The 16,644-nt window shown below is 31.7% G+C and overlaps 2 protein-coding genes across 12 annotated transcripts; one reads left to right on the top strand and one right to left on the bottom strand.

Annotated features, from left to right (window-relative positions):
• Positions 1-1,057: 1,057 nt before the first annotated feature.
• LOC112291866 (uncharacterized) lies at positions 1,058-5,272 on the top strand. Of its 11 annotated transcripts, none has more exons than XM_090255816.1 (6): positions 1,058-1,785; positions 2,494-2,562; positions 2,674-3,660; positions 3,870-4,517; positions 4,766-4,832; positions 4,923-5,272. In XM_090255816.1, the coding sequence occupies exons 3-4, from the start codon at positions 3,419-3,421 to the stop codon at positions 3,928-3,930; spliced, it is 303 nt and encodes a 100-aa protein (XP_090111942.1). In that variant the 5' UTR covers positions 1,058-1,785; positions 2,494-2,562; positions 2,674-3,418; the 3' UTR covers positions 3,931-4,517; positions 4,766-4,832; positions 4,923-5,272. The 11 variants fall into 11 exon arrangements, 10 of the variants coding, with proteins under 10 accessions (XP_090111942.1, XP_090111945.1, XP_090111947.1 ...); XM_090255819.1 differs by lacking the exons at positions 4,766-4,832; positions 4,923-5,272 and having other exon boundaries at positions 3,870-3,985; positions 4,113-4,170; positions 4,314-4,637; XM_090255821.1 differs by lacking the exons at positions 4,766-4,832; positions 4,923-5,272 and having other exon boundaries at positions 1,058-1,450; positions 1,585-1,785; positions 4,043-4,637.
• Positions 5,273-5,366: 94 nt separating this feature from the next.
• LOC112291865 (uncharacterized) lies at positions 5,367-7,345 on the bottom strand. The gene has a single exon (XM_024539793.3). The coding sequence runs from the start codon at positions 6,974-6,976 to the stop codon at positions 5,918-5,920; it is 1,059 nt and encodes a 352-aa protein (XP_024395561.1). The 5' UTR covers positions 6,977-7,345; the 3' UTR covers positions 5,367-5,917.
• Positions 7,346-16,644: the final 9,299 nt, after the last annotated feature.

Here is a 16,644-nt window from a genome sequence, read left to right as displayed (position 1 = left end):
ATGTTGTATTTGCAAAAAAAATTAAATTTTTTCACCACAGCAGACAGAAAGGGACATTCAATTCTAGACATATGTGCAAACAGTACAGACATTACTTTCATGTTTGAGTTTTGTGTACATCACAACAGCACTCCTGGTTGGACTTGGCCCCTGACTCCATGGATTCCATTTTTACACCTCAAACCAAGTTCCAAGTATTTCTATATTCACACACATGCATTGTTCTGCCACCTCATGTGAAGTCTAAGGATTATTTTTTGACATACAAGAATGTAACATAAAGCATATTAAAAATACAACCTGTGCTATTTTCTGATAAGTTTGTGGATTCTAACTCTGTCATTGCTGTTGACTTTATTGATGAAATACTGCAAAATCAACTACACAATTAGAAAATGAAACACACCCAGTAAATGTTTGATTGTAAAGGAAGAAATGGGTTTATTCAATCTATGTGCTTCATTCCTTTTTTTACAGTTTTCTGAATCCAAGTGTGGGCCTTGCAGCATATTTGACTTTCACCTTCATTTGAATTTCTCCACCACAAGTGCAGCCTTGCTAGCTCAAGTCCATTTCTACCATTAACCTCAACTGAATTGAACAATAAACAAGTGACTTTATTTATTTATATTATAGTTATTACATACTGAAGTATCAAGTAGAGGTGGATTATATTGTAAAACATAAATTATACAGAAATTCAAGTTTCGAAATAATGTTACCCTTCCAACTATAAAGGATGCATATTCAATTCCAACATTTTGTGTCATTCGTATGAAATGAAAACTTAGACACAAAGGTCAAAGGAGAAACACAAGACGAAGGAAGATGAATGAAACAGTGAGGGAATATTGTCCACAGCATTCAAAAATAGAATGAGGGAGAAAAAGCAAAGGCAACCAGAGCAACAACAAAACCGACGACAAAAACAACAACGCTCAACAACAACAACATCAACAACATCAACAACAACAACAACGCTCAACAACGCTGCACTTGACAGTGGGACAAAAACACGATTGGGGCCCGTTAGAAACAGAAGGCAGGAGGGATATTGGGAATAAGCCCGATTAAGTCAATTAGGTCGTAATAGACGGAATAAAGTGTAAACTTCCAGCCAAAACTCTCCGCACGCAGCCAACGCGAGGCAGCATTCAGCATCGAGCCCCTTCCCATTACGACGCTTTGATTTTCCCACTTGTATTTATAATTCTGGTTTCGTATGACCGCGCGGTTGCGCACGCGGTTGAGATTGCCGGGGGGGGGGGTTGCATTGCATTCAAGTCCAGCCACTGTAGCACATACAGTGCAATAAAACGGTCATCTGAAGCGGCATGCCCGGTCGGATGCCCCACTCGGAGCTTTGAATCAGTTGACTGATTCTGCTGTCGTGAGCTGGCCCCTGGCATCGTTGGAACTATGACAAATAAAAAAAGTCCCTTCTTTGGAGGTGGGTGTCTTGTTTTGGGTCTCGTTCGTTGACACTTGTTTTCAAGCTATTGCGTTTGCTTTTTTTAACGGGTGGAAATCAGTGGTGTTTGTGGCTGGTGTGAGTGTTCGTTGTTTTGTGGTGAACTGGATCAGGTTCTCCACAAACTGGAGATCTCGGAATTGGAGGGTGGAGATGTGGAAACTGTTTGGATGGGGAACTGTGAGAGAGCAGGTCACGGTGCTGAGCGCTGGTTCAGTTGGTCACGTTCCATGTTGTGGGTGAAAAAGGGATTTTCTGCCACAGTTGGGGCGTCAGGACGTGGCTGGACAGAGAGTATGAATACCATCTGTCAGGTCGGTGGACTTAACAGAACTTTTGAGTGTGAGATGGGGAAAAAAAATAAAAAATAAAAATAAAAATAAATTATGAACTTTCAATCGTACTCATGTATTTGGTAGACACGTAGAATACATACACACACACACATATATATAAATATATATATATATATATATATATATATATTTGGATTTTTAAATAATTTTTATATCAATTTGGTTTATGGAATTTGCAGAGTGGTTAGAATCTGATTGTCGCATGAATGCTGGACATGGCATCGCCGCTGCGAGGCTTTGGAAGAAGCTCGCTGTGTGTATTCGGTCTATTGAAGAGGTCGTTATGTAACGAGGTGGTTTGACGTGTCGCATTGTGGGCTATGTTCTGCGGATTCGTTCACAGTTGATTTTTTGTAGTAGGTAATTGTAGTTGAGTAAAGCTCATGGAGCAGATCTGATTCAATTGTGTCTCAATGTTGTGAATGAATGCGCTGAACTGTCGTAGTAGATGGAGTGATGTCACGGTTTTCGGATTGGCCAGTTATGTTGCTATCGGTACACATCGCGTTAGTATGCGGCATCGAGAGATGTGTATGGAATGATAACATGCTTGAATCAGCCTTCCTTCCTCTGATTTGAGAGCTGGGTCGTGTTAATTGTATATCATGACGCTAGATGTGTTCGTCGCTCTCAATCCTTGGACACTGACGATCGTTATGCCTCCAGTCAAGGTTTTTCTTTATGTCGTACGTTGGCGGATATCGCTCAAGAGCGCTTGCGTGCTGTGGACATTGGGTACATTTCCATTCCACCTCCTAGTCATTTTCAATTCCAGTCGCTCAAGGCGAAGCTCATTGATTTTGGCTATGAAGTAGTGAAGTTTGAGTTCACTCGCTTTGCATTCAGGAATTGCCCAAGAATTATAACTGACCATGGAGTGGGGATAGTCTTCCCGGGTACATGCAACGGCATCTGCTGCAACCAAGAATTTGATGGTCACCTCAGTTATCGACGAGATTATTAAAGATGAATCATCTAGGTACATTTGTTTTGTATTGGAGATGTTTGATTTCTCAAACCAACCAAGGGCGCTAAGTAGCTCAGTATTCCGGATTACGTAAGGTGCGCGCATGAATAAGTTTCATGCATGCACTGCTGCTCATTTTAAGGATTACTTGTGGACCGAATCTTCTGAGCCGAAGAATCCAGATGCTTTTCAAAATGTATACCGACCACTTCCCTTGTTTTATTCCATGCGCACACTGAAAACCAATCAACCATCGCTCTTAGCCACCAACTCAACTCAGACCAGGGTAGCATTTAAACATCATTAGTTGTTCTGTTCGTCAACAAAAGAAGTGTCTCCTGGCAACTGAGGCAAACGAGCTTCCTCTCCATTCTATGATTACGAGCATCAAAGTTGAGAAAACAGGAAATTAGAATTCCAATTCACATGCTTATGAAAAGGTTCTAATCCAACTATCACCTAAACAAGAAATGAATATTGACATGTAGAAGTTATCTGAAAAGTTTTGAAATGACGAATTTGCTTCTACTGATGCTTTCAGAATATACGCTGAGGAGTGATTAGAAAGATGCTGACTTCCAATCTGCTAATGTTTTCAGAAGTGCTTAGATTTCGCCACTAGTTATGCCGAGTCTAAGGTCTCTGGTGGCTGCAACACAAGCTGCTCAGAGACTAAGCACATTTAGGGTTTGTTACGACCAATCGAAGTTCAAAAGAATGGTAAGATTTGCGGGCGAAGACAAGTTAATTCTTCTGTTGCAGGACGGAAGACTTCCAGAAGGCCAGATGGAAAGTTTGGAGGGTACCACGGACATTGAAATCCGACATCTCTACACTCTTTCAAAATTTTTCAGCCTTATGAAGAGGTGAGTTCAAATACAGTACCGGATGGTTCTTGTGGCGTTAACTCATGATTTGTTGAACTTCAATATCAAAGAGAGCTTTAAAGCAGTACTAAGATCTACGACTCATTAGGTTAACTGGATTGGATCTACCTTGTATTCTGTCGTCATCATGAGCATGGACTGGATGTTCCCTTTTATCTCATGCTGCTGTGGTGTTGTCTGCAATGTAGGTTATTGCGCATCTCAGTTCTTCAATGTGATATTTCACTCGTCAATGTCGCTGTACCGTAGTTGATAGCTGGAAATGGTTCTTCTTTACCGCCCCATTTTTGTCACACATGCTTCAGTGAGTTACTTCACTAATGAAAATTCTGTCACAATTTTTTTTGCCGAATTCGAACAGAGTAGTGATGTGCATGCACACCAATGTCCAATGCTGATCTAAGGGGAGCAATGATTGATCTTCGGTTCAGAGTGCAGAAGAGAAGAACATCAGCGAAGTTGTACCACCCATTTCCCGTTTCTGCAGCAGTAAGTTCTCATTCCAAAACTTGCTGGCAACCAGGAAGAGCATTCACACGCAAAACGTGAGACTTATTGCGAGATGTAACCACTCCGAAATAGCTGCATGCTTTTGTTTGGAATAACCACTAGTAGATACAATTGTTGTGCAGCAATTTGAGACCACGAGACAATCGAATCTGTAGGAATACCAGACAAGATCATGAGCACTCTTGGTTCATTCACAACTATGGACGCCAAGTTCTGTGATGACCCAATATGTTATCAATTAGAGCTAGAGTTTCACGAACCTTTTGTGCCGATCGATGCTACGGCTGAAGGAAACCGACTGTGCTAGACGAGCGTAACAGCTTAGGGTAAGCGTAGAAGGGAAGTCCTATTTCATGAAAAAGGTTACTCATCTTTCAGCTCAAATTGACGGTGTTTTAACCGACATCTTTCATGTACTTCAAAATTTAAGTTGTCGATTTCAGTCTCATGCAATTTCTGCCTCATTGATTGTTAGAGGACATATCTACTGGTGTCGCCTACGAGTTACTAGCACAAATCCGAAAGCTGGGTTGTGGAATCCCCAGAATAAAATGAAAGTCGGGTTTGATTGCAGGTGAAGACACACATACACCACTCTTGCATCAGATCGTGCAAATTTTGAAGACTTGCTTAAAAGTGAGGTGGGTCACTCATTTATTGGCATTTCTGTTTGCATGTTCCTGAAAGGCTAAATCAATAATCCCGTATGCTGTCTCTTGGATATGGTGCAGGTGAGATTATTGGAATTGTTTTCTTCTAATATGAAGGGAAACGTAACTGTGGTAAAATAACAGTGCAAAGCAATCCCACCAGAGGTATCTCTTTGGGATACAACAAATTCATTGTACTCAAAAAACAATCCGATCCTGACAACGTATGCCATCGGTAATAGACGCCCGTCTTAAATTTCTGTGTTGTGTGGCCAGTCATGAGGAAATAACATATTTTTTTTAAAAAACTGTGCCTATTTTTTAAGTACAACCCTAAATGTTGCAATCAACCTGAAAACTCCCAAATACTCTTTAACACGAGATTACGCCAAAAGAGTATAATCCATACAGTGAACTTCGCAAAAAAATAAGATTCCAATTTCATAAGAACAGGAAATGGGTCCACACTAAATTGTAAGCGAAGAAACCAAGCTGTAAAACAGCACACCCACCGGAGATACTTCGTTCATCTTGCAAAGGACAATGATCCGCGTGATAAGCTTCACAATTGAACAATTCTAGAAAGCTTCTTTAAAGAAAATACACTGGCATCTTCATACCTAGTTAATGATGTGAACCTCCCCAAAAGTCTCGGGCTAAATCGTTCCTAACGTCAGCATCCTTTCAGGAACCAAACACAAAATCTCAAAGAGAAATGCAAACTAATTGTACTAGTCGTACCTGGATTTAAAAAGCATAACAACCTGATTCATAAGATCCATGGCAACTGAACCACCAACTAAAAGCAGCAGATCAAAATTCGACAACTCGTCAAAGACCAAAGTTGTCAACTTCATCTTTTCGGAACAAACCAGGAAAGTTGCAAGGGCCGCTTAACTCAACGCACAGCGGAGTTGGTCTAGATTCGCACTCGCGCATTGACGCGAAATATACTGTACAAACCTAAAACTTAACAAATATGGCTTTGCCGACTGTTGTAGAACTTCTTCCGTTTGCGATGATCATGGTAGATACTTTCGTGCATTCAGAGTTCCCACAAGATCTACTCCAGTAAATTACTTTCGTCTTGAACGATCATCGTCACTGTCAGAAGAACGGCGCCTCTTTTTGTTCCTCGAACCACTCTTCCTCCGCCGATGATCATCACTACTTTCACTCTCCAAATCACTCTCCGACTCATTTGTTTTCCTTGATCGGCCGTTAGCCCTCGACTTCCGATCATCATGACTGTCGACATCGCTCTCCGCCACCTTAGATTTCCTAGAGCGACCATTCTTTGAACGATCATTTCTTTTCCTCTTCGGATCATCGTCACTGCTTTCACTGTCGATATCGCTCTCCGTCACCTTCGACTTCCTTCTGCGACCATTCTTTGAACGATAACTTCTTGTCCTCTTCCGATCATCGTCGCTGCTCTCGCTCTCACTTTCACTCTCGCTGTAAACTCTCTTCTTTTTCATCCCACGACTACTTCTCTTTCTCCGATCATCATCACTACTCTCACTATCAACATCACTCTCCTCGCTGCTGGTATCAGACGGAGAATCACTTTCGCTCTCGCTTTCACTCTCACTGCTGCTCTCCTTCGGCTTCGACTTTCGCTTCTTTCGCCCTTCCTCACCAGCTTTTCTAGACGCAGTTTCACGCAGTACATCCCGCTGCAACGCCCTTGGGTCTACCAAAACTTCCTCGGGCTCCATGAGCTTTGGCCGCAGCTTAGGGTTTGCGAGCTGCTGAGTCCGAGTCGGACGGGAAATATAAACCCTGTCGTTCTTGCACTCATATGTCCAATGCCCCATCTGAAAACACTTCTGACACTGCTGTGAACCCCCGAACACCCCAGCACCACCCGACTTTGCATCCTTCCTGACTCCTAATTTTACGGCCTTCTCTGTACTCATCAAATACATCTGCCGCTTGGCTTCCTTCCGCTCCTGCCATCGACTCGGCCCTTCCTCCTTCTGTCCATACGCGTTCACGTTCCGCGCCGCGGCAGCCGCTGCTCTCTCCGCCTGCGTCCTGCTCAACCCCTTCGCAGCACTCAACGCAGCTGCCTTAATCCTATCCGCCGCGGCTGCTGCGGCATCCGCCTTCTCTTTCTTGGACGAAGACATCTCTCTAAACGTTACACCTCCTCCTCCACTCAATCCTCAAACTACACCAAACAAATTTGCTCAAAACCCTAACCCTCAACCATCGTCAGGATCCTCTCCAAAACAATATCACTAGCACGCCTCGCGTGGATTCCAAGCGCACCGACGACCACAGACGCAAACCCCTATTATATGCGATTCCTGGAGCTGAGAGGGGACGTCGAAACACAAGTGAAAGAGCCACAATCTCGAACTCGGAAGCATCTACAACAATTAACAATCTAAGCCACCAGGCTCCCTAAAAAACTACGAAACCAAAACGGACAGCTCTCCATGCTTGCTTGCCCAGAAGAAGCTTTTGGGTTCTCGCCAGAGCTTCATTGTAACTTTCATGTCCATTGCTTGTGAAATAAATTTGTGCATTGTTCACATCATTCCTTTCTTTATGGATGCCTTTTCTCGTTTTCTTGAAAGTTTTTGTCACCAAAGGTTGTTATGATATTTTTTCATGTGATTAGGCTGTGATTGAGTTGTCTCTTTCACTTTAATTTTTTTAACTCTTAAAACAAAACTTAACGGTGTTTACATCGCTTGCATGTGTGTGAATTTTATAATGCTTGTTAAACCTTGAACAGATAAATCTTCAGTTGGAATATATATATTTATATTTATATACACATATATATGTGTAGAAAAGTAGTAAAAGAATTTGGTTTCATATGAGATCTAAGTTTAACAGAGTACCCCCATTTTCTAATGTGATAGTAAATGTTATATGGTTTTGATATTCTTATTCAAAAAAAAAAAAAAAAAAAACAAACAAACAAACAAACTCAGCTACAGTGACAAACAAAACCGAGTACAAAATCTGAAGTGCCAACTTTCAAGAGCAATTACAGAAATTTCAATGATTGCTTTATAAATCTGAAAGTTACATGGAATAATACACACATTGATTTTTCATCCATGTAGAGGACTGGATGAATACACACAATAAAAAAGTAATTCTATCAATTGACTTATGTGTCAGTTGGAAGGATCAATGAACTATGAGTGTTCAGATTTTGTACTCGATTTTGTTTGTCACTGTATATCATGCTTTAAAAATTACACATCTTGTTTGTTGTTATAGATTTAAAGAAGTGATGATAAATTATTGTCAATAACATTGTTATACAAAATTAATTTTATTTTTTTACATATGTATTAATTATGATCTCAATTTCACAAATTTGTTGTCATTTATAACATGATATATTCTTTGTGTTATATTTTGATTATGTTTTGATTACTTATTAGAATAAAAAATTCACATGTTATTCAAATAATATTTCTTGTAGTCTTTATGACAAATATTTTTCTTATTAGATGATCAAAATTATTGTATTCTTTTTACTTAGTTTGAAACCATTTACTCACTTAGATATAAAAAATTAAGCAATAATGAAATTAAAATTTTCTTTATTAAAAATAGAAATTAAAAAAGAATTAGATTATATATTTATATATATATATATATATATATATATATATTGAAAGAAGCATTATCTCACAGACATATATATTTACTCTAATATTTACTTATATAATTAATCAAAAGTAGATAAAAGCAGATTTATTTCTTAATATTTTCTAGAAAAGCTTCATGGATGCTACTTTGACTTTACATATGTTTGTAGTTGATTAGTAGGTTAAAAATTTGGTCAACAAGTTAACCACTTGTTGGTAGCTTATGTAACAAGGTAATTATGTGGTGCATATATAAGAAACTTATCTTGTAAGTTAAGATACATTGTTGTATTATGTGAAGTCTTGCTTGAGAATGCACTAGATACTTGGCTGTGAAAGGTAGAAGGGAAATTGCAACAACAAGATCCTAACAACTCTAATAGAATCCTAAATAAGCTCCAATTAAATCTTACTAATGCTAATCAAGCTTTAATCAAATCCAAAAAAAAAAATCTTAAAGAAATTACAAAAGAAACATGAAAGATTCCTAAAGAACTATTAGAGAAACCTTAAATAAATCTTAAATAAATCCTAACCAAATCCTATTTTAGTCCTAATTGAAATCCTAATGGATCTTAATTAAATCCTAAGTCAATTCTTAACTAAATCTTAAACCAAATCCTAAACAAATTCTAAATCCTAAACCAATTCTAAATCCTAAACCAAATGCTAGATAAATTAACCTAATTCTAAGGCAGTTTAGAACCTCAATAACTATTGATTATACAGTTGATCTTACTTAAGATTTTATACACCTCTCAACAACTAAGTTGGCAATAAGTACAGAAAATTTGAAGAAGTTCGAACTTACAAAATAGAAGATTAATCCTAAATTCTGCTCAGGTGTTGGCTAGCCTTCTACTCCATTCTAAATGTTGAACTTCTAGCATCAATATTTCCTTCTTAAATCGTTGAATTATTCCCAAAATTCAACTAAATTCCTAGAAATCAAATCTTGTTTCCACAAAAAAAATTCACTTTAATCCAATTGATGGATTGCTAATGATCTTAAAAATATTTGCTAATCCTCAAATTCTAATTTTTGAGACCTCAATCCACAAAAACCTTTAAACACTTCAATCTAACCATTCGATTGATGTCAAAATTTTCACACATTTACAACTAGCACACCAATATTCTACCCAAAATTTATCTATATATATACCAGAGAACTCAAGAGATCTTTAATTTTGTAAACATAGTTTTATTTTTCAAAATCTAATCCAACCAAGAACATTAATAACTTTAAAAATTTTCCAAAAACTGAATATTAACTCAACTGATATAAAACTAATGCACAAAAATCTCTTTACAAGTTTTTTGTCAAATCCCACTCTCTGATCTACCAAAGAACTCTGGAGTCACTGTAGTACATGGTTTTGTGCCTCAAGATCTGATTTCAACCTTGGTTGACAACTGATCTTCCTTGGATATCAATATTTGGTAATTTGAGGTAATTTTTGTTTGAACCTATTAGTAAATTTCTTCTAAATATGTCTATTCCAATTAATTATCTTATTTACTTTAATTTGAGGTATTTATGTCATTACAAAGCAAATAGAAGCATCTTTTTAAAAATGTAGCATTAAAACTAAACCTTTTATTACCTTCCTATTATTTATCATTATTTTTTTACTACATATTTCTACTAGGCTCTTTTATAATAACATCTATATTTTCATTTTTTATCATATATTTGTGTTACTACATGATAATGTGTCTTATAAAGTCAACACGTTTTGAAAGTCCTATGAGACATGGCCATATAGCTCCTAATTAAGAGTATATGTAGAGGCAAGAGTGAAGCTTTTTTTCACTCTTGTTGACATTGTTCTAGTCCTTAGTCTTGTTCCAAAACGTTCTTATCTTCTTGTCTTTCGTAGTAGCCATTCTAATTTAATAATGTATCATCTTTGAGTGATTTTTTAGTCTTTTTGAGTGATCCAAGAATATATTGATATTTTAGTTATTTGAGGTTCATGTCCTTGACACATTGTTGTATTTTGTAAAAACTAACTTGAAAATGCATTGGACTTCTAATTGTGGAAAGATTTGAACTTACCTTGAAGTTTGATTTATAATCCATAATAATAAATAAGGTGTTTAGAAACATCTTTTTGCATTCTCAAACAATCAAAGTAAGCTTATAATTAACTTCAGTATATTTTATAAAAATCAAAAGAATTTTAAATAAATATTATCACATTCTAATAAATTATAAAATGATTCTTAAATAATTTTAACATACTTTTATTGAACTCCAATCAAATTCTAATCCGATTCTAAACAAATCTTAACCAAATTTTAATCAAATCCTAATTCAATCTTAATCTAATCCTAAATTCTAAATCAAATCTTAATGAAATTTTATTCAAATTGAAATCCAATTTTAATCAAATAAAATATTAATCAAATCCTAAATCCTAAACTAAATTCTAATTAATTTTCAATCAAATTTAAATTATAAATAAATTTGAATCAAACCTTAATAAAATCTTAAATTCTAAAAAAAATCCAAATGAAATCTTAATCAAATTCTAAATCCTAAATAAATTCTATTTAAATCTTATTAAAATCCTAAATTCTAAATCAAATCTAATAAAATCCTAATAGTATTTTAAATCCTAATTAAATTCTAAATCCTAAATAAATTCCAATCAAATTCAAATTCTAAATTCTAGAACAAATCTAATGAAATTCTAATCAAATCTTAAATCCTAAATCAAATTCTAATGAAACTTTAATTAAATCTTAGATACTAAACAAACCTAAATTAAATCTTAATAAAATCCTAAATCCTAAATCAAATTATATAGAAGATTAAAAATTTAATAACTAATAATTTATCCATTGATTTCAATTCAATTCTTTTTTGCCTCTTAATTACTTAGTTGACAATAAGCACAAAAACTTTGAAAAATATCAAACTTATCAAATAGAATCGACTAGAATATTAGCTAGTCTTTTTGTCCAACTTTAATATCGATCTCTTGGTGCTAATATCACTTGATTTTATTGTCCAATTGCTCTCAAACTTTGAAAAATTCTTAAAAAACAAGTCTTTTAGTGAACAAAACTTTATTTTAATCCAACTAGTAGATTTCTCAAAATCTTAGGAATCTTTATAGATCTTCTAATTTCCAAGATTTTAATACACTTGAATTTTAATAATCTTTAAATAAACCATTTGATCAAGTTCAAACTTATAATAAAAATTTTATAAAACTATGATTAGATAACTATAAAATTTCATTGTCGATCAACTTTCAAAATAATATAATTTTCAAAAGTATAAATCTTTTACATTTTTTTAAAAAAAATAGTCATGCTAAACAATATTAACTTTACAAAGTATTGACAAAGTTGTTACAAATTCAAAAATAACTTTAAATCAATGTCTAAAATACATAATTTTAGTTTGCTCTTAGATTTGATTGCTTAGTTAAATAAAAAAAATCCCAAAATTCTTGTGGATGGATGGTTTTGTGCTTTGGAATCTCATAACAACCTTGATTTATAAGTAATTCCTTTTGGATATAAATTCTTAGTTTTTTAAGATAGTTTTTGCTACAAATTATTCTTAAATTCTTCCTAAAAATTCCAATATTAGTTTTTTTATTTACTTTATTTTATAATAAACTTCTATTTATTTTATGACTATATAAAGTAAATAAAAGCTTATTTTTTAAAGTTTCAATATTAACACTTATTAATTTTTTTACTTCCTTGAATATTACCTATATTTTAAGATAATTTTTCATACTAATTTTAATTAAATTCTTGTATATTATAATTTTTTTTTTATTTTTTATCTAATAATTGTATTATAACATAAGAATATTAAAGAAGTTAGAAAATGAAAACAAACTAAATCGAAGATAGAAAAGAAATTGAAGAATGAACAAAGAATTAGTTAAAGAATGGAAGAAAATATAAGTTCAAAAATGAAAGAAAGATTAAGATAAAGAATAATAAAGAATATGAACAGAGAGAAATAAAAAGATAGAACAAGCAAGAGAGACAAAAAGAGAATAATTGAGAGAGACCAAGAAATAACCTAGTAATAAGTAATAACCTATAATGATTAATATACAAGACCAATAGATTTTCTATGTCTTTGGTGTATGTTGTGAGTAAGAGATTACTAAATTTTATGTTTTTATGTTTTTATGTTTTATGTTTTATTTTATTTATTTTATTTTTATTTTTTTTTATGGAAGGAAGAAAAATAAATTACATTAGAAATCTTGAAAGAATAAAATTTGTTTTGCTAATAGAAACATGCCAAAGATCTTTATGGTTTACTGCAAACTTGCATTCATATTTATATTATATACCATGCTTTTTCTCATCTAAAAACCTACTTTATGTATAATACATTAATAAGAATATTTTGAAGCATTGTAAATAAATCTTCTAATATAACTAAGAGATTATTTTTGTAAAAATAGAATCATGTCATAACTAGTTTTATGATAGAAGCCTTTGATAATAGCTAGAAATAACTCATAACAAAGTATGAAGTTGGTCACTTAAGTATTGTTACTTACATTTTTGCAACTTGGATATCTTTTAGATGTACTTTGTTGCATCTTAGTCGTCTCAACATCTCTACTTTAGTAACATCAACACATCTCTCTTTATCTACTTTATATTTAAACAATGGCTTTAAGTATAAACACATGATTTTTATGACATTCATCATTGGATCACTATGTATCTTGATCACAAAGAGAAGAAATTGAGGTCAAAGATTGGGAATGAAAAGATGAAACTTTGATTTGATATTAGTATGTAATTTTATAATCTAATAGTAAAGAAAGTATTATTTTTTTATTTTTTTATTTTTTTTATTGTTGAAGATCTATCTTTTGTGATGCAAGATACTTAATAAAGAAGATATGTATTTTGTACATTTTTCTACCTTATTTGGCACATCTTACAAGTATATAATTCAAATCCATCTTGCAAAGATGGTATATTATATATTAGTAAGTTCCATCCTTAATGACATCTTAATCTTCTACCTTCTATTTTAATTGCTCTTTATTCTTTCACATATTGAGTTCCTATAATTACTTTAATTTTCACATCACTTGTTGACATTTATTCTAGTTTGAATCTAAATAAATAAAATTCCAATATAAAAAAATAGATCTAATTGGCATCTCAATACTTTTGTACTTCAAATTGTTTGATCTCATAGTAGTAAAGATGACGTCTTTTTAGACCAATGAACCATATACCAATATCATCTATACAGTGACATCCTTTATTATTTGATGTTATTGTATTACATGTATTCTTATTTAAAAATGCACCAGGCACCTAGGTGTGGAAAGTAAGTAAATATATATATATATATATATATATATATATATATTAAATCTAATATAGTCTTAAATAACCTTTAAATAATCCATGACAACTCTAATAACATTTTAACCAATTGAAAAGAAATTTTAAAAAAATTATAGTAAAAATACAAAGAAGTCGTATATTAATTTAAATAATAATAATAATAAATCTTAAAAAATATAAAAAATAAAACCTTTAAGAAATAATAATTTTTTTTTAAAAAATTAAAAATATAAAATTTAAAAAAACAACAAAAATAATTTTAAAATACTAAAAATAAAATTTTAAAATAAATTTTAAGTAAATCCTAATCAAATCTTAATTAAAAATCTAATAAAATTTAATCAAATTCTAGATCAAATCCTATTTAAATCCTAATTAAAAATCTAATGAACCTTAATCAAATTTTAAATCAAATTTTAATAAAATCCTAACCAAATTCTAACCAAATCCTAGACCAACTATAATAAAATCCTAAATAATTCCAAGAAAATCTCAAATAAATCTTAATCAATTACTAAAGTTTTTTGAAACTTCAATAAATATTTATTAAACTATTGATTTTGACTAAAATTTCATGTAGACTTCAACCAATAAGCAATTAACAAGCACACAAATTTTGAGAAGAATTAGACTTAGTAATTGCAAGAATAGCTCTCAAAACTTCAAATGTTGGCTATATTTCTTTTCTAATTTGAATGTTGATCTTTTAAAAAAGATTTCTCCTTGCTGAACCATTCAATTGCTCTAAAAAATGGATTATGTGTAGATATTCAAGTTATTTTTTTTTTCACCTAATTTTGGTTCAATCAAACTAAAAAGTTTTTCAAATCATGAAAATCCTTATTGATCTTAAATTTCAATTATCTAAGATTATAATCCACAAAAACTTTAATAATCTTTAATATAACTGCTTCATTGACATAAAAAAATATAAAGATATTTGAACTAAGTACAAAAAATTAAGAAATTTTTACCTATAAATAAACTATGAAAGTCATAAAATCTTCAAAATATATATATATATATATATATATATATATATATTTGAAAATCTAAACTTATTGAGTACATCTCTACTTTGAAAAGTACTCAAAACGTCAATACCTATCCAAATGACATGAAATAAGCTCTCAAAAATCTCTTCTTAATTTTGTTGTCCAATCCTACTCTCTAATTGACAAAAAATATCCTAGATTTACTATAGATGTATAGTTTTATGCCTCAAGATCTAATTTTGAGCCAAGTTCATATTTGTTCAGCTTCAGATATTAATTTTTAGTAATTTGAGGTAATTTTTGCTCAAATATATTATTGATTTTTTTAAAAAATATAACTATATTATTTATTTATCTTATTTACTTTGATTTGAGGCACTTATATCTCTACAACATAAATAAAAATCCTTCTATAAAAATAATATTAAAACTAAATTTTTAACTTCCTTCATGTTATTTATCATTATTTTTTGTTACATCTTTCTATTAGGCTCTTCCATAATAATACCTATATTTTTATTTTTTACCATGTAATCATGTTAATATACAACAACATTGTCAAGGATTGTAAGGTTAGACAAAAAAATATAAGGAATGTGGTGAAATTGGATATAATATTTATACTTGTTTTTGTAGTTTGAAAATAGATTGCTTACAAATAGGTCTTAGAAATTGCAAGAGCTATATCCTTTGATCCAATTTTTGATTGGCAAATGGAGTTGCCAAATGAAGGGCTATTTTTTTTTTTGACTCCTTTACAATTGTTACAAGTATCAATTATATTGTAGTAATATCAATTAAAAATATAGTATTAATAAGTTCTTATTCTTAATATTCTATTTGAATTAATATTTTTTCTTTAAGTGTGATAATAAAAAAATATTATCAAACATAAAACTTCAGTATCATATTTAAACAAATAAAATATTTTATAATTATTTTAATTATAAATATTAATATTTTATGCTTAATTATTAATATTATATGGTTAATTATTAAAATTATATAATATAATAGAAAAATATTATAATATTATATATTATATATTATATGTATGAATATATATATATATATATATATATATATATTACATGTATAATATTTTTTACATTTTAAAAAAAATATTATAAGTTTGTATTTTTGTTTTTAAAAACTATTCTTTATACAATTCTTAAACTTTTGATTATTTATAAAATATTGAGAATTCATTCATTTTATGACTATACACATCAATCCAGTTTGATTCACAACCTTCATACATCTCATATATATATGTATACCTAGTGTCATCTATAAAAGCCAATATAAGATCAAGGCTTATAAATATGTCATCCAAAAATGCTAATATCATATTCTTAGTTTAAAATATCCTTCTAAATATTTGTTGACTAGTAGTAGTAGTAAGTACTAGGTTTCTAAATGGAGTTTCTCTTATATTAAAGATATAGAATAAGAAATCTTTGAAAGTATTTCACTCTATCTGGCTATTTAGATTTTGATGAAAGAATCTATCATATGCATGAATTGAACCAACAATCCCAAATATTACTGCAAATCCTTTCTTATCCAATAGATTATCTTTTTTATAATTAGCCTCAAAAGATGTCTCACTCAAGGCTAATCTTACATAATCATCAAGATTATATGTTTCTATAGTATCAAGTGAAGGTGACAATGATTATAGTAGGAATTATAATCTATAAATATAAATAGAATATTTTTAATATATATCAAGGACATACATTACAAAGTTGTAGAAGATTCTAAAAGATTCTAGAGAAGCTTTGTAGTTTGTAGAAGCTACTTGAGAAGTTTTTGAGCTCG

The sequence above is a fragment of the Physcomitrium patens genome, chromosome 14, assembly GCF_059467195.1.
Source record: "Physcomitrium patens ecotype Gransden chromosome 14, ASM5946719v1, whole genome shotgun sequence".
NCBI lineage: Eukaryota > Viridiplantae > Streptophyta > Bryopsida > Funariales > Funariaceae > Physcomitrium > Physcomitrium patens.
The sequence above is the reverse complement of the archived record's forward strand: the minus strand, read 5'-3'. Positions and strand labels throughout refer to the sequence as shown.